The sequence below is a fragment of the Hylobates moloch genome, unplaced genomic scaffold (assembly GCF_009828535.3).
Source record: "Hylobates moloch isolate HMO894 unplaced genomic scaffold, HMol_V3 SCAFFOLD_3, whole genome shotgun sequence".
Classification (NCBI taxonomy): domain Eukaryota; kingdom Metazoa; phylum Chordata; class Mammalia; order Primates; family Hylobatidae; genus Hylobates; species Hylobates moloch.
Genome location: NW_026652278.1, coordinates 39,514,196 through 39,537,221, shown reverse-complemented (window position 1 = coordinate 39,537,221; position 23,026 = coordinate 39,514,196). Strand labels below are relative to the sequence as shown.

Sequence of the window (23,026 nt, the reverse complement as noted above, 5' to 3'; positions counted from 1 at the left end):
GCTTGCTCATCTCCAACATGCTGTCCCTGATCCTTCCTCCTGCTCCTTCCTCTCTCCATCCTTTGCTTCAAAATTCTATCTTTGTCTTTCTGTGATTCTGTCCTCATCGCCTTCCTCCCCTGCCACTAATACCCCTGAGTTCCTTAACTACTCACAATTTAGGTCTCATTTATCCTTTTATTTGCTATATCTATAGAACTTGGCTTTTCTTGTTTTCTGTGTCTTGTGTCTGAATACAATAATGATGTTTAACATTCTGTGTGTGGCCTCTGACTGATTTTGGAAATGGGAAAAGGATCCGTGGCATTGGCGGGAAAAGGTTGCCAAGTCTGCCTTAAGAGTTTTTAGGAATGGCAGGGCGTGGTGGCTCATGCCTGTAATCCCAACACTTTGGGAGGCTGAGGCAGGCGGATCACCTGAGATTAGGAGTTCAAGACCAGCTTGGCCAACATGGTGAAACCCCATCTTTACTAAAATTACAAAAATTAGCTGGGCGTGGTGGCAGGTGCCCGTAGTCCCAGCTACTCAGGAGGCTGAGGCAGGAGAATTGCTTGAACCTGGGAGGCGGAGGTTGCAATAAGCCAAGATCGCACCACTGCACTCCAGCCTGGGTGAAAGAGTGAGACTCTGTCTCAAAAAAAAAAAAAATTTTTTTAAGAATATTTGCAGGGTAAAACATAAAAGAGCTGATGATGAAATCTGTTAGATGAACTGATGAAACCCCAAATTTACCCAGCCAGTAATGGCCATCCATGCCCTTCACCTTCCAAAAGAAGAGCATTTGCTTCTCCCTGGCCTCATGTTGAAGAATTGAAAAGGAGTAATTTGGAGAGAGGGCAATAAAAGAAAAGACAAAGAGCTTCTGCTATTATCCCTGCATCTCTGACTTCCCAGAGCCTGTTTATCAGCTGTTCCCTGTCCACTCCCAGGACCTCTGCCTCCTGTCTTCAGTGTATCATGGTCTCCACTGGATAACAGATAAGCAAGTTTGAGTCATCTGATATGTTCATCCCTGGATGTGGACTTTCTCCTCCAATCATGAGCACAACAAATAGAGCTCCCTTCCTCTCTCCTTCACTCTCATGAAGTGAATGGCTAAGCAAGGTTGGAACTCTTGTGGTGACACTAGAAGATCTTGAGAAGAGTGTGAGGAACGAGCTTCCCAGTGAATAAAAGGTGACCCGACTTTTGGGCCATGAGTGACAGAACCCTCCAGCTGAATCCGCATTTGTTCGTGAAAAGGTACCCTATCCAAACTAGCTACAAAAGTGATTTAAACAGAGATAGGGCCCCAGCAAAAGCCCTTTTCTTCCAGCTCAGCATCACATTCACTGTCTTCTTTGGCTCCTACCAGCTCTGCTGGGAGTGAGACTCAGTGACCCTTCCCTTCCCTATAGCCTACCCAGCCCACAGATTCTTGTCAAACACTCGTTGCACTGACTTCATTTGTCCCCTGTCTTTGACATTACTGGTAATGTCCAGTATATGCAGATGCCAAAGACCAGCTAAAATCAGTTCAAGGAATATTTCAGGAGTTCCACCTGTATACAATACAATATACCATGAATCACTAGATCATGGTGGGTATAAAAGAGAGAAAATCCTTGGAACACCCATAAGCAGTTGATCCCAGTGGGTTGGTTAGGCTGTAGTTAGTATATACACTGCTGTTGACACTGCCTTTAATTATGTGTAGTCACATCTGCATTGTGTCCTTTATGAGCTCTTAGAAAATAATGAATGCACCCAATTGTTTAGGGCTCCCACAAAGTGAAGGACAACATTATTTCAAATTATTGCAAGAAGCCCAGGGTATCTGGAGACAGGGAAAGCTCTTAAGTCTACTTTTTATACAATAGAGCTTCATACCATTATTCTATATATAATCTTTTCACCAAAACACTGTCGCCTGATTGTTTCAACAAAAGACCTCTTTGTTTTGATAGCCAAGAAAAACCTTAAGCTCAGTAGAGACATGAGAACAAGCTTTTTAAATTACAAAATGTAAGTGCTAAAACCATATTTTTGGAATGTAAATTGGAAGGTTTTTTAAAAAACGTTTTGTTAACTTTAAAAGAAGTTACAATTTTTTTAAACTTAAGTTTTTAACCTAAGTTCTTTTAAGTTTTAAAATTTTCATTAACTTTAGCATTTTTTTTTTCTTTTTTCTTTTTTAATGATTTCCATGGAGTTCTTTGACATGCAGCTCAGGGTGACCATATCTTTCTTATCTGACTATAGGGTAGGCCCAGGTAAGCTGGAAGGTGATAACTCCTGAGCCCTCTGAAGGTCAAATATATTGTGTTCAACGCTCAACCTCTCAGGATAATCCTAGCCCTGAACATAGGCTAATACAGTTTGGCTCTGTGTCCCCACCCAAATCTCATCTTGTAGCTCCCATAATTCCCATGTGTTGTGGGAGGCACCCAGTGGGAGATGATTGAATCATGGGGGCAGGTCTTTCTTGTGCTGTTCTCATGATAGTGAATGGGTCTCATAAGATCTGATGGTTTTAAAAATGGGAGTTTCTCTGCACAAGCTCTCTCTTTGCCTGCTGCCATCCATATAAGACGTGACTTGCTCCTCCTTGCCTTCCACCATGATTGTGAGGCCTCCCCAGTCATGTGGAACTGTAAGTCCAATAAACCTCTTTCTTTTGCAAATCGCCCAGTCTTGGGTATGTCTTTATCAGCACCGTGAAAACGGACTAATATATATGCTCTTCTACACACACATAGCTGAGAGTCTCTGTAACAGGACAGAGGTAGTCTATCTGGGGATAGATTGAAAAACCCTGACTCATCCTCATGAACTTGAGTGCAATTTTAATGCCATGACCTGTCCATTTTTTTGTAGTTCCCCAATATTTTGGAACCTCCTTGAAGGCTTACCTTTCCACTGCTATCTTACAAAAGTAGAGAGAAAGGTGACATTTCCTATAAGATGTTCCATCTCTTTTAAGATCTATACCTCTAACTAGACAGGAAAAGTCCTAAGTCCTCGCCCACCCTGTGAGATGCTTCTCAAAGTTGTTACTTACCTTGTGAGTACAAATGAAGTAGATGGTCTCTCTCCTATTCCAGGCTGGTAGGTAATGTGTACTTTGTCCTTTCTTATTGGTTTTTGTTAATAAAAGGAAACCACCAAGCTACAAGAAATCTTAGAAGTCGTCATCTCTATTCCATTGGTGCCCTAACAGAAGAGGCTGTGTCTTTTTTGAGGTTACATCTTCAATACTTAGCACAATACCTCTGGAAGGCAATGGATGTCCTCAGGCATAGGAGATATAACCCTCCAGCTGTATGCATGTCCATATAGCTTGCATAGGTAGTTTGCTTAGGAAATGTTTATGAACAGAAATGGTTCCGGCCTAGAATTGCACCCACTTATAAGGACTCAAAAGCTTCCTGTTTATCTCCCCAAACTCACTGCTCAATCTCTTAGCTTCACTCATAGGGAAACTATTTTGCACACACTTTTCTCTTTGCTTAGAACATTTCCCCCTCTCTTACCCTTCCTCAACCTTGCCCTAGCTAACTCTTACTGTCTTTAGGTTGTGTCTTAGATGTTACCTCCTAGAAGAACCTTCCATGGCCTCCTAAGACCCTCCTCTGTGTATCTGAAACACTGTATGCCCACACCACCGTAGAATTTTATGCTGTAATACAATTGCCCATTATCTTGCTTATTTTCCCTGATGCTCAGTAACTTTCTTAAGGACAAGAAGCTGTTTTACAAGAAATGGGGAAACGATTCTTTATTTAATAAACGGTGCTGGGAAAACTGGCTAGCCATAGGCAGAAACCTGAAACTGGATCCCTTCCTTACACCTTATACAAAAATTAATTCAAGATGGATTAAAGACTTAAATGTGAGACCTAAAACCATAAAAACCCTAGAAGAAAACCTAGGCAATAACATTCAGGCCATAGGCGTGGGCAAGGACTTCATGTCTAAAACACCAAAAGCAATGGCAACAAAAGCCAAAATTGACAAATGGGATCTAATTAAACTAAAGGGTTTCTGCACAGCAAAAGAAACTACCATCAGAGTGAACAGGCAGCCTACAGAATGGGAGAAAAGTTTTGCAATCTACTCATCTGACAAAGGGCTAATATCCAGTATCTACAATGAACTCAAACAAATTTACAAGAAAAAAACAACCCTATCAAAAAGTGGGCGAAGGATATGAACAGACACTTCTCAAAAGAAGACATTTATGCAGTCAAAAAACACAGAAAAAATGCTCACCATCACTAGCCATCAGAGAAATGCAAATCAAAACCACAATGAGATACCTTCTCACACCAGTTAGAATGGCCATCATTAAAAAGTCAGGAAATAACAGGTACTGGAGAGGATGTGGAGAAATAGGAACACTTTTACACTGTTGGTGGGACTGTAAACTGGTTCAACCATTGTGGAAGTCAGTGTGGCGATTCCTCAGGGATCTACAACTAGAAATACCATTTGACCCAGCCATCCCATTACTTGGTATATACCCAAAGGATTATAAATCATGCTGCTATGAAGACACATGCACACGTATGTTTATTGCGGCCCTATTCACAATAACAAAGACTTGGAACCAAGCCAAATGTCCAACAATGATAGACTGGATTAAGAAAATGTGGCACATATACACCATGGAATACTATGCAGCCATAAAAAAGGATGAGTTCATGTCCTTTGTAGGGACATGGATGAAGCTGGAAACCATCATTCTCAGGAAACTATCGCAAGGACAAAAAAACAAACATCGCATGTTCTCACTCATAGGTGGGAATTGAACAATGAGAACACATGGACACAGGAAGGAGAACATCACACACTGGGGCCTGTTGTGGGGTGGGGGAGGGGGGAGGGATAGCATTAGGAGATATACCTAATGTTAAATGATGAGTTAATGGGTGCAGCACACCAACATGGCACAAGTATACATATGTAACTAACCTGCACGTTGTGCACATGTACCCTAAAGCTTAAAGTATAATAATTTAAAAAAAAGCTGTTTTATTCATTATTTTATCTCTAGCTACTGGCAATCTATTTTGCACAAAATAGACATTCAGTAAATATTTGTTGTCTGAATGAATGAATGAACAAAGTCCAAACAAGGAATATATTCTTAGGCAGAGATGGCTTATCTTTCAGAAATTAAAGTGCAGCTACTTTGTGTCTGCATTGAATGCCAGTCCAAGCTTCTCAGAGGATTCCTCTGGATAGGCACCCCAGTGTGGGGCCTAGCTATTGCTTAGGACCTCCCAGGGCCTGCCTTTCTCTGGGTGTAGGGCCCAGGATTTTCCCCATTAGGCTGGGCTTTCCTACTATTGTCTACCCTTACTCAACTCCTCCATCCTGTCTGGGAGACTCAACAATTCCTCTTCCAGGCTCCATGTCCTCCTGATCTGCCTAAAACTTGGTGACAACTCTAGCTCCTGGGAATCTGGTGATCTCTATTCACCCACCACTACCTATTTCATTTGCTCTGCATGAGGTGCGTTCACTAACAGGTTGTTGAATATGGCTCTACCCTTGGATGAAACTTGAAGGTCTATACTGCTTGTCTTAAACAGCTTTCAGTCTTATTGGCAGGCATGAGGCTCTGCAACTGCTCAATTAATCAGGACCAGAAGCCAACTTACGTTGGGTCCTGTCTCTGAGAGTAAGTCCATGTTGGCTCAACTACTGAGTTTGTGATCCTTGGGGGGATTTGGAGAGGAATGTCCCTAGCTCCTCTCTGGTGGTCATTCACTTGGGTCCCATTGGAAGAGAAACCTTTAAGAATTAAATCACTGCAGTTTTCCAGTAGAAGAAATACAGTGCATTTAATAAGGATAAATAACTGTCCGCTAATAATTAGAGGAGGATCTCTGCTTGCAGACCTTACTAATTCACACTCTGTCCTCATTTTCATCCCCTCCCTTTGCCCCTGGAAGTGATGCTCAAAGGATCAAGATCAAAAGGCAGTGGAAAGAAATGAAGGATGCAGGAGAAAGATGGACATTGGGAATAAAGGGAAGAGAGAGAGGGGTGGTAAGGAAGGTAGGAAGATCAGGACAGGGCAAGAAACAACGGGATAAGATTCAAAAGAAAGTAACATGGGAAATATGCAAGTGGCGAGGGCTAAGTAATCTTAATAATGAAGAAACCATGGGGACTAAGAGGAAGTTGAAGAAAGCTGCTGGAGCAACCTAGAGAGACAGAAGAGAGCAGAGAAGTGAGTGAAAGGAATAAACCTGGGATGAGAGAGAGGATCTGCACTGTAACTCTGATATTGACCAAGAGGATTGATAACCTCCCTTTTATTAAATGCCACATACATGCCAAGCACTGTGCTGAGGCTTTGCATTTATTATAGCATAGTGGGCTCACTACCCCAGAATGGAATCCAGAGTTGGGCTGTTTATGGAGCTGTGCACCAGAAAACACTTAGACGTCTACATATAAGTTCACATGCAGGAGACTAGGAGAGGGTTGTTCTCTCCACCTCCAGTCTCAGCCCAGGAGGGCAGAGCCTGGCCAGCCACAGAGCCCGGTCCAGGTACTTCAACAAGGGGAGCTGAGTGGAAGAACAGAAGCAAACTATCCCTGAGCATAGGAGGGGCTCCATCACCTTCAGAATGCTAGCAAATAGCTAGGAGGGATGAAGGCAGATGGTGATGGCTTTTGAGGGTAGGAAGTTACCTGAGGTCCTCAGGCCAGCAGGCATGGCCTTGGAGCTCTAAAGATTCAGGTATTTATGCTATTATGACCATTTGGGTATTCAGGGCTGGTGAAACTAGAAACAGAACTCACAGATGTCTTATCCCTTTGAATCCTTGTTTATAACAACTCTGTTATATCTCCATTATATATATATATAATGGATGATATATATCATCCATTATAAAGATGGCCTCAGGCCATCTTTAGGCAGACAAGAGGTTAAGAGAAGGGAAATGCAGTGCTGGTCCAGAAGCAATGACCAAGGCCCTGGGAGCCGTGAAGATAGAGGCCACACTGGACATTTCCAGCTGGGCAGAGAGAGGAAGTTTAGAAACCAGGAAAAGATAAGCAGGAGTTCAGCCAATGAAGGTTGGGGCACAGGAAGCAAAAAGCCTGGTCCTATAGGTTGGCATTGGCCTCCTCCATCTGTTGGGGACACGCAGAAGCCTGGAGCCACAGGATGTCAGGAACTTTCTGTCCCTTTCAGCTTCACACATGCACAGCTTAGCGAGAACATTACCCTTGATCCTCTGAGCCAGGGATCACAGTCTACGGGATTTGTGAAAATTTGGTTTGTCTTGCAGGGAATTTGTCCCCATGTGATTCATTAATTGACCCATTGCTCCTTAGAGCTACAAGGAGCCTGGTAGTTCAGGCCATTAAGTCCCTTCTGTAGGCCTAATTCATGGCCTGACATCACAATCCTAACAACATAATCCATTTCTCCTGATTTGATTTTTTCTTTTCGAGAGGCTCCCTTGGCAGCCAGGTTTTCTCATTATGATATGATTCATCCATATGGTAATTACCATCAGAATTAGTATCTCAGACGTGATTCATCTTTGGAAATATTAAGCTGGAAGCATCACTTACAGAAAGGCCTGCTCCATTTACAGCCATGGGGAATTTCTGCAGAGATGCTCCTTCACCCAGCTAGCATTTGTTGAGTTTTGCCCTGTACTGGATTCTGAATTAGGGGCCTTGAGGCGTATAGAGATGAATAGGCCCTGGGCTGTGCCCTCAGTAGCTTCCATTGTAGAAGGGAGATGATAGAGACATAAGTGCTTGTCAGATGGATGGTACAGTCAGAGATGAGAGGTAACATGTTCTCCTTAAAGTCTAGGATACAGGTTTTCAAACTCCAGCAGGAATCAAAATCACCTGAAGGGCTTGCTAAAACACAGATTATTAGGTCCCAGCCCAGAGTTTTTGATTCAGTAGGCCTGCGATGGAGCCCAAGAATTTGCAGTTCTAACAGATTCCTGGGTAAGGAGGATGGTGCTGGTCTGGGGACCACACTTTGAGGACCATAGCTCTAAGTCTTCGATTATTTCTCCACTGTGCCCTTTCTCCATTGCTTGCAGCGTGCTAAGCAGTGCCCTGTGCTGGGGACAAAATGTTTATTAAAGCTTGGTCCCTGTCCCAGTGGGGACATAATAGGAGAGTAAACAGTGATTTCTGTACTTCACAGAAAGTGCCACTAGGGCTTTGCTTAAGGTGTCATTGGATCACCAAAAAGAACATGATTATTTCTTGCCGGAACCCGGAGAAGGCCACATGGAGGAGGTAAAATTTTAATAAAAGGGATGTGGATTGGAAGAAGTTGTATGGAAGGGCATTTGCAGCTGCGAAATTCCCAAATTTTCAAATATCCTGGGGCATCCTCTAACTCCTTCTGAGATGTTCCCCTGAAGTGATAAAGGTTCAGCTTACTTCCCATAGAAGCCTCCAGCACAGTTCTGGTTAATTGGCCTGGTTTCAGCAAAGCCTTTATTTTTGTCTTTCCGGAGTTCTGTTTGGTCAGTGTCTCGCTCGTGCATGGTCTGAACACCCTCAGTAGAATGGAATTCTCTGCACAGGCATTTGAATGGAATGTGGAATCATGAGCAGAGGAAACAGCAGCCTGCTACCAAAATTCTCCTCCCCATCCCTGCCATTTAAGTCTCCAAGCTGCTGCAACTACCCCCTCCAACAGCCTCACTGTTTTTGTTGACTCTTCAGGAAATTCGACAGTTCTTATATCATTGCATTTTGTTTACACACAGACACCCATCAGACATGAAACTTCTAGTATCTTCAACCTTTTAGAACACTGCTTGAAGATTCCAAAGTTAGAAAAGAGGCTCATGAGACTAGCAAAGGGGTTTCCAAACCATAGCGCAGAGCTCTTACACTTCATGCTATGAGAGGCCCCTGCATTGTTACCACCTATTAACTCACAGGTGACACCGTTAAAATAAATGTCATTGTTTTTCTAGCTCAGGGCACTTTAAGAACCACATTATGGGGAGGATAAGGGTGCTATTAGAAGCACATATATAGTCACTAGTGCGAAATGGCAGCTGATACTGAAGGAGAATAGTAATAAGAGAGAGGGAACAGGAGAAGCTAATGTATTAGAGAATAATGATCATCAAAATAATCATCAAAATTAAGTTTAATTATACCCTCCATCTGCCACTTAAGAAGGGGCTGGGTATGATATAGGGTAAAATCCCAGCACGTTGGGAGGCTGAGGCAGGAGGCTTGCTTGAGCTCAGGAGTTTGAGACCAGCATGGGCAACATAGCCAGACCCCATCTCTACAAATAATATAAAATTAGCCCAGCATAGTGGTGGTGCCTGTAGTCCCAGCCACTCAGGAGGCTGAGGTGGGAAGATCACTTGAGCCCATGAAGTCAAGGCTGCAGTGAGCTATGATTGTGCCACTGCACTCCAGCCTGGGCAACAGAGTGAGACCTTGTCTCAGAGGAAAAAAAAAAAGAAAGAAAAAGAAAGCAAGGAAGTACGGATTATAGAACAGTAACACTAAAAGGGACCTTGGAGATAATAATTGGCCAGCCTCTTCGTGATAAAGATAAGAAAACTGGGGCAAAGGGTAGGTTATGAGGAAAAGGGTTTCAGTTATTTGCCCAGTATCACACAATTACACAGTACAGACTGTGGGTCTCTCCAGGGCAGAGTCTTTTTTCTTTTTAAAATCAACTGCAACTCAATATTTGTTTATTTAAATTGATTTAGAAGAGTCAATATATGAATCCATATCTTGGTTTCTTTTAAACCCCATGATCCTTTCAAATGATAATTTCATGAAAAATTAGTAGGGAGAATAGATCAGATTAAGTCCTTTGACTCTAAGCCAATCATCTAATGATAATGAAACATTGTTAAACTATTGGTGGATTTATCAGAAATGGCCAAGTTTGGTTACTAGCAATTAAATCCACATTTGGCTACAGCTATTCTGAATACTTTGTAAAGATTTTATGCCATTTCATATGATTTACATATCTAGTTTTCAGCAAATACAGGTGACAGTAGAATGTCGCCTGCGGCTCAGATGAATCCAATGTAGTCAGGGCCAAAAAACCAGAGGATTCTAGGCAAGTTTTTGGGGAAGACATAGAATTGAGAAATTCATTTATTCAATCAAGAACTGTTCACTGAGAACTTATAATGCCAAACACTGTTCTAGACACTGCAGATACAGCAGTGAAAAAAAGAATATCTTATGAAGCTGACATTCTAATGGAAGGAACAGACAACAAACAAACAAAAAGTGATGGAGGAATTATGACTACAATTACCCCTCTGTTGAAAGTGCCTTCTTTGACATCTGTAATAGGATTTTCTGTTTGGTTTGGTAGTTAACAGCACTAGCTTAGACATGGAGAGTCTTGATGTTAAGTCCTAGCTGTGTGCATATTAGTGCCTTAAGTAGATAGGTGTTTTTTTTGAATCGAGACACAGACTCGCTTTGTTCCCCAGGCTGGAGTGCAGTGGCGTGATCTTGGCTCACTGCAAGCTCTGCCTCCCGGGTTCACACCATTCTCCTGCCTCAGCCTCCTGAATAGCTGGGACTACAGGCACCTAGCGCTTATTTTTAAATGCTGATAATAGTAGAATCTCTTCATAGAGCTGTTCTGTGGTTTAATTGAAATCACGTCTCACTACTCAGGGCCTGGTTCATTTTAAGCATTCAACAAATGATGCAATTATTATTATTATTATTGAGTCAATGCACCTCTAAGTAACACACTTTCTTCCTGTTGAAATATTTCAGAAGATATGCCATCAGATCTTAGAACCTCATAATTTTTCATAAGTGATCTCAAAAAGATAGCTTCTGAAACAGAGCAAGTACAAAATTGACTCCACTTGACAATACCCTTTTTGACTTTAGTAGAAGTCAAGTCAAGAAAAAGCTCTGGCTATTCCAAGGAGCTTTCCTTCTGGGTGAGTGCTGTGGATGTGGTGTGTCTGGTTGCTTCATGCCTTTTAGTGCATGCAAGTCTTTGGCTTTGTCTCCATCTGAATTACCCCAGCTCTTTTCAGCCTCAGTATGCTTGTTTTCTTTTGTTTTGGGCCTAAACTCCACATCCTAGTACTGGCTTCTATATGGCATCCCTCTTTCATGAGTCACAAGGAACTGCAAATGCCTTTTTAAGTGTTTATGCAAGTGTTATCTAAGCATTGCTTGCTTTTCTCTAAGTCACTTTATCGTGTCAAATATTTTGCCCAAACCACTCCGGGCCATGTCATTTCACAGCACCTACCATAATGGGAGGAGTGTAATCCCACGGAAGGATGCATTCACAGTTTGCGACATTGATCTATAGTTCTCTATATAAAGCCTACATCTCTAAAAACTTAGCAATGACCAAATATAAAAACTTTGACTCCTTTCCTTTCCTCCCAATGACTTCGGCAAGTCCTGTAGAAATATATTTTGATAATATATAATAACCTACAATTTTTTACTAATTTATTTGGTCTACTTGTTTATTGTCTGCCTTCCCCATGAAAATGAAGCTCGTCTTGCTCACTGGTAGAACACCAGCAGTTGAGCTTAGCACAATGTATGTGCTCAGTAAATATACATCACTTGTTGAGTAAATGAATGCTCACATAGCTGTCTAGCAAGTGTGGATGCCATGTTGTGATGTGTTGGATTTTGTTTCAAAAAAGATATTGGCCTATGTAGGGCAGTAGTCTGTCTAGTTTTCAGCACTTTCCATCACCATATTAACCTTGAATTTCTCTCATTTGTGACTGTATAATTTAAAACTATAAATCTCCACATAAAGGAAGCATAATTGGTCATTCATTAGACTTAACTTGACTATTTTCAAAAGGAATTGAGAGTGGCCATGAAAGGAATTATCACGAATAAAGACAATAACAACAGCATTGTAAACATCACCTAAACCTCTTACCAAGATCACCCCTAACAGTGTGATCTTTATCCCACTGTTGGGCTTTGAGTGTGACAATGGATAGTGCAATGGATAAAGCTGGACCACAGAGTTAGAGAAATCTGGGTTTCTATCCTGGCATAGCCTCTTACTAGGTGTGTAAGGCTGACTGTATTTCTCTACCTCTCTAGGCTTACTTTCCCATCTACAAAATGAATCAACTTTATAGATTAGTGTGTGGATTCAATTGTTATGTAATTAAAATACTTATTATGGTTCCAAACACATCATCATTGTGTCAGTTAACATCTGCTGTGTAACAAAGCACTCCCAAAACTTACCGACTTTTCACAACAATCATTTATTTAGCCCACGATTCTGTGAATTAGTTGGGTAGTTCTAGTCTGGATCAACTGATCTCCGCTGGGCTCTCTCATGCATCTGTGGCAGCAGTTGGACTGGCAAGTGGATGATCTAGGATCTAGAATGGTTTCATTATGTGTCTGGCTGTTGGCAAGTTATCAGCCAAGGTGACAGGGGTGACTGGGCCATGGTCTTTCATCCTGCCACAATCTAGTTCAGGCTTCTTCACATCGCAGTTGTTGCAGAGTTGCCAAAAGCAACAAGAGAGAGCAATCTCTGATGTACAGGTATTTTTCAAGACTGCTTGCATCACATTTGCTAAATTTCCATTAGTTAAGGAAATCACCGTTCCAGCCCAGTGTCAGTGAAGGAAATAATTCGCGGCCATTTTTGTAGCCTGCCACAATCCTCATCATCACTGTCATCATAAAAACTAGTATTTGTTGAGCACTTACTAAGTGCCAGATGCTGTTCTAATCATATTACATTTATCAAAGCTTGTAATTCTAGCCACAATCTTATGAGGCAGATACTATTATATCCTATATTGGAGAAAAGGAAACTGAGGCACAGAATGGCAAAGCAACTTATCCAAGGTCACACAGCTGGGAAGCATGGGAGCTGGAATTCAAACCAATGCTCCAGAGCCATACTTGTAATGACTGTTCTCTACTGTCTCTACACTCTATATGTGGGCTTTTCCGTGATTTTTTCTTTTTCATAACTGAGTGATCTAGGAAGAGATAATACCTTGATTTTTTTTTTTTTTTGAGACTGAGTCTCACTCTGTCGCCAGGCTGGAGTGCAGTGGTGCAATCTCGGCTTACTGCAACCTTTGCCTCCTGGGTTCAAGCGATTCTCGTGCCTCAGCCTCCCGAGTAGCTGAGATTACAGGCACGTGCCACCACACCCAACTCATTTTTGTGTTTTTAGCAGAGACGGGGTTTTACCATGTTGGCCAGGCTGGTCTTGATCTTCTGACCTTGTGATCCACCCACTTCGGCCTCCCAAAGTGCTGGGATTACAGGTGTCAGCCACTGTGCCTGGTCAATACCTTGATTTTGACTGGTTCCCTGAACATTGCCATATCTACCACCAGTTTGTCCACACTTCAGCATTTTTCCAGCAAAGCACCTTGAGTTTCTCTCATCCAGGATTGGTGTGACTGGGATGCATCATTCCAGATCTTGGTGGTAATTTTTTTATCTCTTTCTGGTTCTTTGTGGTGAGGGTATTGGCAATGGTGATGGAAGTTCAGAGCTTCATTCATAGAGCACTTCATCTTTTATTTCTTCAGACAAGTTTGGGGCTTGGAAACATGTGGCTGATAACAATGTTGAAATATTACTTAATATATACATATTTATATATATTTACATATACATACATATATACATATATAATATATACATTTATATATGTTTATATAAATATTTACATATATAAATTTATGTTTATTTATATATGTTTACTAATAGTTTCTTGAAGGTGACTTGCAATACCTTTTGATATCAGAGACTGTGGCTTTCTCTCTATCCTCAGCAACTAGCACAGGCAAGAACACACAGAGGACACATTGGAGGAGCTCAGTACATGTTTGTTGTAAATATCTACATCCATATCTGTATTTTATTAAGACAGGGTCACAAACACATATACTAATGGCGACCAGATATTGTCCAGGTGTGATCACTAAAGAATGGTGGGCACTGGCATCCAGTGGAGAACTCATGCCCCATCTAACAGTAGAAGATCTAGCCATTTGATACCATGTAGAAATGCTCAGTGTTACCAGATTGTTTCATTATTCAGGAGATGCTGGAACTTCAGATGTATATGTAAAACTTTCCTGAATTTAAACAGTGTATGTCGGATGAAACAGGTCTGTTGACTGAATCTGGCCCGTGGTCAATTGATTTGTGACTTCCCTACATTAGGCACTTGTTGGCACCTTTCTATTGCATTGTAACTGTCCTGAAGGCCCAAAGTGGAAGGGGACATGCAGAATAAGGCAGAGATGGAACAACGAGATGACGAGAGATGAAAGACTTCAAGAAGGATGGATGATTGCCTATTTCAGAGATTCTGCAGAGGTCAAAGAAATGGGAATAAGAAAAGGTTATTAGATTAAAGCAAATTAATTATTTGGCACAGCACTACATCTACAGGCTGTGTTCTTTAAAAAAATGATCAATAACATGGGAAATACTCAGCTAAGCAAATTAAAATAATTTCTTTACTCTGACTCTTCTAATTGTCTTTAATATTCTATTATGCAATGTAAATCTCCAAAAGGAGAAGAGATTTACTGAGATTTTTTAAACTTTCATGATCAAGGAGTCCTTAGGTCATACAATCCCTTGTAGATAGAATGTTTTGAGGAAAACACCTTGGAAAAGCTGGATAAGAGACTGAATGAGTCACTGGGAGTCTATGGAGGCCTGATGTGGAGACTGGAATGCACATGGTAGTGAGCGAATGCACAATGAGCCAGCACAGCAGCTTGGCAAGTAAAGAAAGTAGGCCAACCTATTAGGAACTAGGAATTGCCAGCTTAGTAATCTTCTGAAGACAAAACCATTTTAGCATCATTCCTTTGCTGAAAACAAACCAGCAAAAAAAAAAAAAATCAAGGGGTGCCCTCATCTGATGGGTGAAGGCTCTTTGCTTTAACATTCCAGGTCTCCTTTATCAGGCTAACTGACCTTTCTTATTCCCCAGTTGTTCCCTGGCCTTTCTCATTCCCCAGTTATTTCCTACGCTTACTCCCTGCTCTAAACACCCTGCTCCACTGGCTGTCCTTATTGCTTGCATGGTGAGTTGTCACCCCAGCTGCTCCAATTAGAGACATGCCTGCTTTCCAAGGCACAGGTCAACCCCTGCTTTCCCTATTAAGCCTTCCTTAGCCATCAAGCCACCAGTCAGTTCTTTTCCTTACACAACTGGAGCAGTTACTTCTGAAGGACTTGCATGGGACTTAGTGTGTTGGAGACGGCCTGTATGATTTGGAGCCAAGAGAATAAAACTACGTCTTGAGATCTGCAGCTCTCTACCCCCATTTGACCTCACAGTACACCCAAATAAGGTTAGAATAATATTGCCCAGAAACACAGAAGAGCAAGGGCATAACTCCAATCACATTGCATTTCATAGATTGTAGTCTATAGTTATACAACCACCTATTATTCAATTATTCATTGAGGGTAAAAGAGTGTATTCTCTTTTATAGACTTGCTCAACAGTAAAGAGCATTATTTCTAGACACTAGGCTTAGTATATTACATGTTTATCTTGGTGAATCCCAGAATCTCCCTAAGAAGAGTGTTATTATCCCCATTTTACAGAGGAGGGAGCTGTCTTGAAACATTTCAGCTTGTTCACACTTACGACTAGCTCTCTATCTGGTGAAGGTTGAGTCAAGTGTACCTGACCTCATGTACCTGACCCCAAGCCTGGGCTCTTTCTGTCCCAGCACACCATCTCCATGGCCATGCTGGCCACTAGAAATTTAATGACAGAGAATTAAAGGTAAGAATCACACTGTGCCTTCAAGTGGCAAATATATACCACCAGACAGAGGAAGACAGATAAAATCTAGTTAGGGTCTACACAGTTTGTATATCATAGGACTCAGTGCATTCTGGGGTATCATAAGGACCTAGCACAGCTCAAGAGAGGCCCTCGTGAGTGAGATTTGGAGGATGCAACATCATGGGGGCACATGCCTGGCTCGCAGGGCAGTGAGAGTCTTCTACTCCCTGGCCGTTCACCAAAGGAGGTGACCTTCATTTCCACACTACTCTAAGCTCTTGGCTTTTCTGTCTCCTTTACTAGACTGCGAACTCTGAGGAGAGAACCTATTTTATTTATCCAGCCCTGTCATAGTTTCTGGTATATAAACAGTAACTATTTGTTGGTTTGATGAATGAATGACAAGTCAGCCAAGGCAAGGTGCTCAAGGTGACATGATAGAGACAGCACAATGTAGTACACCTTTATTCCCCCATCAGAGAGCTGAATTACCTCATTGCATGTTATGTGTCTCCTCTGTTCGTTTACACACTATCCAGAAGTCTCTGGCTTCTCAGAATGCTTAACAAATTCCAAGTCCTCCCTTCAATAATGTCAAACCTTATAATTTTCAGGACTCATCGAATATTGTGAAATCCTGCAGCAGCACAAGAGGTGTGTGCTGCCCCTTGCACTTTCCCCACATCTTCCGACACACTGCCTTGCACAGAGCAGGGTCTATATACATGCACATTGAATGACTGCATTGAAATAGATTGGAGACATGGTTAGGAACCCGTCCTAACAGTGCAATCTTCTTGAGACAATGCTTGGTGAATTCGGGTGATAAAGGGAGAAGAAATCTGGATAGTGACAGTGACATAGATGGGGCAAGAAGAGTGAGCAGGATCTGTCAACTCATTGGATATGGGAGGTGAGGGAGGAGGAAGTGAGAAAAAATGATTCAAATACTTTGATCTTAGCTGACAGTTTGAAGGATCATGCCCAAAGGGGAAATAGGGAAGTTCTCTTTCCCCATGACCCTCTCATCCTCATTTCAGTTTAAGCATGGAGAAAAGATTTCTCATAAAAGTCAGGCTGAAACACTCCATGGAGGGAGACACACCTGGGACAGTCATTCAGGAATGTCCAGGAAAACCAGAAGGAAAGGTTTGCCTTCATCTCTCTGCAGAAGAGCTTTGCTCTGCTGAGGAGAAGTTTGAACTGAATGTATTTTTGGTCGGTATGACTTGTAAGTTCTCTGTTTGATAGCAGAGTTGTTTGAATGACCTATTTTATAACTACACAGAGCTTTTCCAAATAGACGGTGTCTGTAGAATGTTCAGGTTAATGCATGAGCCGCGTGCTCACAGTGTTTGCACTTGGAGCATCTGAGCCTTCTTTCTTAATAAGTCATCTTGGCATTTTGTCAACAAGTTAATTTGCTTTCCTAAGAAACTAGATTAATACTTCCTGTACTTTGTGCTATTCACAGATCTACAATGCAGTGAGAAGAGGAGAAGAAACAGAAAATACAATTGGATCTCTACTCCATTTCTTCACCAAGCTCCCAGCCTCCGAGACAGCCCATGGAAGGATAAGTGTTGGTCCATGCTTAAAGCAATGTGTCCGAGACACTGTATGTGAGTATCGCGCCACCCTCCAAAGGACTTCAATATCGCAGTACATCACCGGTTCTCTCCTAGAAGCAACCACGTCTTTGGGAGCAAGAAGTGGCCTTCTCAGTACTTTTGGAGGATCCACTGGACGAATGATGCTGAAAGGTAATGCCTGAAATTTCACTTTTAACTTTCTATCTTTGACTACAGAGAAGGATCTAAGTTAAGATTTATGCATCTCCTGATGGAGAATTGAGTTCACTTCTCAGCGACTTTAAGTAAAAGTCGCTTCTTTAAGAGAATATAAAAGGGTGGTCCCTTATTAAAATCCTCTAAGGTGTCAACATTCCAAATAGTAATCATTAAGATTTTGCGGCCGGGCGCGGTGGCTCACGCCTGTAATCCTAGCACTATGGGAGGCCAAGACAGGCGGATCACAAGGTCAGGAGATCGAGACCATCCTGGCTAACACGGTGGAACCCCGTCTCTACTAAAAATACAAAAAATTAGCCAAGGGTGGTGGCCGGTGCCTGTAGTCCCAGTTACTCAGGAGGCTGACGCAGGAGAATAGCGTGAACCCGAGAGGTGGAGCTTGCAGTGAGCCGAGATCACGCCACTGCACTCCAGCCTGGGCAACAGAGCGAGACTCCGTCTCAAAAAAAAAATTTTTTTTTGAAACTTTTTTTCAAATGAAGTGAATGGTTAAAATGCTATCTTTAATATATTTTTTTAATGATTCAGGCAGGTAGTTTCTCCTAGTGGTAGTTTATGACAAATGTCAATTACTGTGATAAGATGCTAGGAAACAAATATGGTCAAGCAGTCATATTGAAAACCCACTGTGGTTGGGAGCAGAGTGAAATATAGATCTTCTTCATACATAGAATTAATAGGTCTCTATTGACCAGAAAAGCCAAAGGCCATCTTCCAGCTACTCCCATCTTAAAGGACATGATAGGCAGGCATCCCACTGAAAGATGAAAGCCAATGGAGAGTGGGGTCCCTTGGCATTTGAACTTCCCAGCTACTTCCCACAAGCAGCAGACAAGCAGGTCAGAAATGGCAGTGCACGAAAGAACCTTGGAAACTTGTACACTGCATAGCTGTCACAAGCTGCTTGGCAGCCTTCCCTGGCAGGAAGCTGCCAACCAGACAGGGACCATGCAAAGCAGCATTCCAATGCCTGGGGGTTGCCAGAACTCAATCTGACAGCAGCTGTTGTCCCTCCATAGCAAGTCCTGAGACCCAAGGCCAGCAGGCCAGTGACCTTCCTCCTTGATCCTCAGCCTTCTCCATTCCTACCCACACACACCTCTAGACAGGCCTAAGAGGAATACCGTAACCTCCTTGTGTACTATGTTGGGTGCCAAGTTGGTTTGTTTTCTGGAGTCGCCCGAACTTCAGGGGATTGGTTATAAATGAATGAAGAATAACAGAAGATGTGGGAACTCTAATGGCTTCATGTTTTTCAGCCATTCAACACATTTTTGAGCCCCTGTTAGGTGTTAGTTCCTGGAAAGGGAACAAAACATAATTCCTGCCCTCATGGAATTTATAGTCTCTAGGTGGTAAGCTGTTTTCCCTACACACAGGATTCAAGGTTTCTCCCCTCCGATGTGGCACCTAGAGAGCGCCAAGCCTGCATTCTTCATCATACTCTTCCCAAGAAGTTGGGCTGAGATTGGCATGTGGAATTGGCATTGTCTTAATGCTTGTGATTGTATGCCAGGGCCTTATCCCATGAGTTAATCAACATGTGTAGACTAAACCCCTCCCATTTGGTTTTCAAAGTCTTTTTTTTTTTTCTTTTTGAGATGCAGTCTTACTCTGTCGCCCAGACTGGAGTGCAGTGGCGTGATCTTGGCTCACTGCAGCCTCTGCCTCCCAAGTTCAAGTTTCTCGTGCCTCAGCCGCCCGAGTAGCTGGGACCACAGGTACATGCCACCTTGTCTGGCTAATTTTTGTATTTTTAGTAGAGACAGGGTTTTGCCATGTTGGCCAGGCTGTTCTCAAACTCCTGACCTCAGGTGATCTGTCCATCTCGGCCTCTCAAAATGCTGGGATTACAGGTGTGAGCCACTGCACATGGCCTCAAAGTCTTTATGTGCCTCAGTTAGACATATTTCTTTAACAATCAGTGGAATAAAATGCATGAAAAAACCAGATGGGTTTCTTACCACAAACAATTATAAGTATGTAAAGCATATGTTAGTTAGCTCAACTGAACCATTCCACAAGGTATACATATTTCAAAACATCATGTTTTACATGACAAATATATACAATTTTTATTAACTCATTTTGTGCTCAGTAGTGTGTAGGTGTTATGGGGGAGCCTAATGAAGTGTAAGTCAGTTTACTTGCCTTTAAGGTGTCCATCCTCTTAATGAGGAGTCCAGATTTGCATACACCAAGTAATCAAATAATAATATAGGAAACTGCAGAGAGATAAGTGCCAAATAATGTGGAAGTGGCTCTTCAGTGTACAAAGAGTTTGGATAGCAATTTGATGTTCTCTATGAGGAATGGCTTGGCCTGAAATGTGAAACCTCAAACAAAGAAAAGTCAATAAAAGCCACATTCTTTCTTCTCCATTAATTGTTAAGAAACGGATCTCCAGGCTGCCCAACCAAGGCAGGCATGCCTCTAGTCTTCCACAGATCTGTGGAGAGAAATAAGGAGACTGCTGGTGTGTGCATCTGTGGCCCTGATCATAATTTGACTTCAATTGTATTTGCACTTCCCTGTTCGAAATAGAACCTCATAGATCAATATTTCTAGCTCTGACACTCACCAGACTGTCAGCTAATGTGTTATCTTTAAATTGGTGTTTTATGCAAGAGTTGGAAGTTTCTTTAACTTTTTGCTTTGCAGCTCTTTGGTGATTTCTGAGAACCCTCTAGAAACTCCTGCTGAATAATACAATTAGCTGGTTGCCTTCCGCTCCAAGCTTATTTCTGTAGTTCTGACTTACTATCTTGCAAACCTTTTGCAATTTCAGCATCCTCTCCCGTTTGGTTTTCAAAGTCTTTACATGCCTCAGTTAAACATATTCCTTTAACATGCAGTGGAAGAAAATGCATTAGAAAACCAGATGGGTTTTTCACCACCAAAAATGATAAGTATGTGAGGTAAAGCATATGTTAGTTAGCTCAATTGAACCATTCCACAATGTATACATATTATAAAACATCATGTTGTATATTACAAATATATATAATTTGTATTTGTCAACTTAAAAAAATTAAGTAAAAAAAAAAAGATGAGTCTTCAAAGTCAAAGAGTGTTTACAGAATCTGTAGGATCAGCATATTGGTTAGTGGGTCTTGAGCTGTGATGGCCATGTACTCTTCCAGGGGTTCAGGAGTACATGCAGCTGCTGTGATGTGGTTGTCAGCTTTTTTTCTTCTTCAGTATGTGTCCTGTGGCATAGATTTGGCCAACAGCTTTTAGCTATTGGGGAATATATAATACACTCTTAGTCTTCAGTTTATAAATGGGTTATATTCTACAAGTTCATTTCCCAGGAGCGATATAGAACTTAGAACACTTTCCTGGATAAGCAGTATTAAACGTGATTTGGTTCACAGACTCTAGTCCTCAAAAACCTCTGTAACCCATAACACAGTTGTAGTCTGCACATTTCCCATGAAATAAAGAGGAAAACACTATTGTTGGAATACTGAGCATTAGCCTCAAAGAAAAAGCAATAGAGGTGAGTTAGAAGACATTTCTTGTTGAGGGGCAATAATTTTATTAAAGATGAGTAAAGAGTTAAAACTTTTTGGAGATTTCGAAAAGGACTTTTAGCCATTTCTGAGATTTTAGATGTTGGCAGCTGTAGCTTTTTGTTATGGCTAATTACACTTCAAAACTTGTACCCATATGAAGGAGTCAGAAAATTACCCTAGTAACTTTTTCCCTAATGTTTTTTAACGTGATGCTTAGAAATGGTATGAAGAAGGATGGAAGGAGGTAGCACAAGATTTAAATTTTTTCCCAGAGATAAAGAAAAAGGAATAAGTTCAAAAGAATAACCTCTTCCATAAGAGAAAACATGTTTGAAGTGAATTAAATGGAGTTGGTAAAGGTAGAGAAAAAAGGAACAGGGAAAAACAAATGCTGTATGATTTCCCTTATATGAAGTACTTAGGGTAGTCAAAATCATAGAGACCTTAAGCAGAAAGGCGGTTACCAGGGGATGAGGAAGGGCAATGGGAATGGGAAGTTAGTGTTTACAGGCTATAGAGTTTCTGTTTTGCCAGATGAAGAGTTCTGGAGCTTACTGGTGGTGATAGTTGCACAGCAATATGAATTTACTTAATACCACTGAATTGTACACTTAAAAATGTTGAGACAGTAAATTTTATGTTGTATGTATTTTATCATAAGAAGAAATAATTGAGAAAAAGGGCATGTTTTGCAGGTCTTTCATCCCCCTCCCTAGTCTATTAGGATGTAAGAAAGAACCGAAACACTCCTCTTCTGGAAGTGGTTATGATTATGAGATGGGGGTCGTGGTCACCTGTACTAGGCGAGAATAGAAGGAAATGTCCAACAAGTTGATTGTTATTCACAAGTCAAGAATTGGTAACTCGAGGCTTGATTGTCCAGAATTCTGCAGCCTTGGGGCTTTATGGATTGATACAGAAGGCCAATAATCGGAACATAAACATGCCTGCTTTTCTGCCTTCAGTGCCACCAAAGGTCTTCTGCCTATAAAGCTGAAGGTTTGCCAAATAACCAGAGACGCTTTCTTATATGAAGCATTGGTCCACAAGGGTATGCCCTTATCATAAGGGTGTGCTGTCTCAAAGTGGAAAAACAGAGCGCCTTTACCTTTCAGTCAGGAACTTCCACTAGTTTGATACATTAAGATCCTTCCGGCCGGGTGTGGTGGCTCACGCCTGTAATCCCAGCACTTTGGGAGGCCGAGGCGGGCAGATCACGAGGTCAGGAGATCAAGACCATCCTGGCTAACATGGTAAAACACCATCTCTACTAAAAATACAAAAAAAATTTGCCGGGTATGGTGGCGGGCGCCTGTAGTCCCAGCTACTTGGGAGGCTGAGGCAGGAGAATGGTGTGAACCTGGGAGGTGGAGCTTGCAGTGAGCCAAGATTGCACCACTGCACTCCAGCCTGGGTGACAGAGCAAGACTCCATCTCAAAAAAAAAAAAAAAGAAAAAAAAAGATCCTTCCACTTCCTGTCCCTGTGCCCTTTTCCCTCTCCCCATTAATCTTGTTAGAATCCCAGGACTAACGCCTTACAGCAGTGGCAGTCAAAATAATTACTGACTTCGATAATTAGGAAGAAATTTTCAAAGCTATCACCTGCTTTTTCTTTTCTTTTAGTGTTTTACCTACTGAAAATTATAAAAACAAGATAAAGTTAAAAGGGAGAGAAAAAATTGAGATAACTGATGGTAATGTGAAGTACTAAAAATGGCAAAATTAGAAAAATAAAGTGATGACAAGAGGATTTTTCATATAAGGCAGCTAAGTGTTTTCAAATATGCATATTGTACCAGCCAACATAATAAACTGAGTGTGTTAAACTCAATTTTTCCTTCTCAAATTGTTTCTGAGTAAAGCACATAAATTAAAGGATTAAGTGTTACATATAACCAGG

The 23,026-nt window shown here is 41.6% G+C and overlaps 1 protein-coding gene across 4 annotated transcripts in view; it reads left to right on the top strand.

Annotated features, from left to right (window-relative positions):
• PLCE1 (phospholipase C epsilon 1) overlaps positions 1 to 23,026 on the top strand; it is a 350,498-nt gene that overhangs the window by 128,306 nt on the left and 199,166 nt on the right. For all 4 annotated transcript variants that reach the window (XM_032136433.1, XM_032136449.1, XM_058436200.1 and 1 more), the window contains one exon: positions 17,271 to 17,559. In XM_032136433.1, coding sequence (XP_031992324.1) covers positions 17,271 to 17,559 — 289 coding nt within the window. The remainder of the gene's footprint in view (positions 1 to 17,270; positions 17,560 to 23,026) is intronic.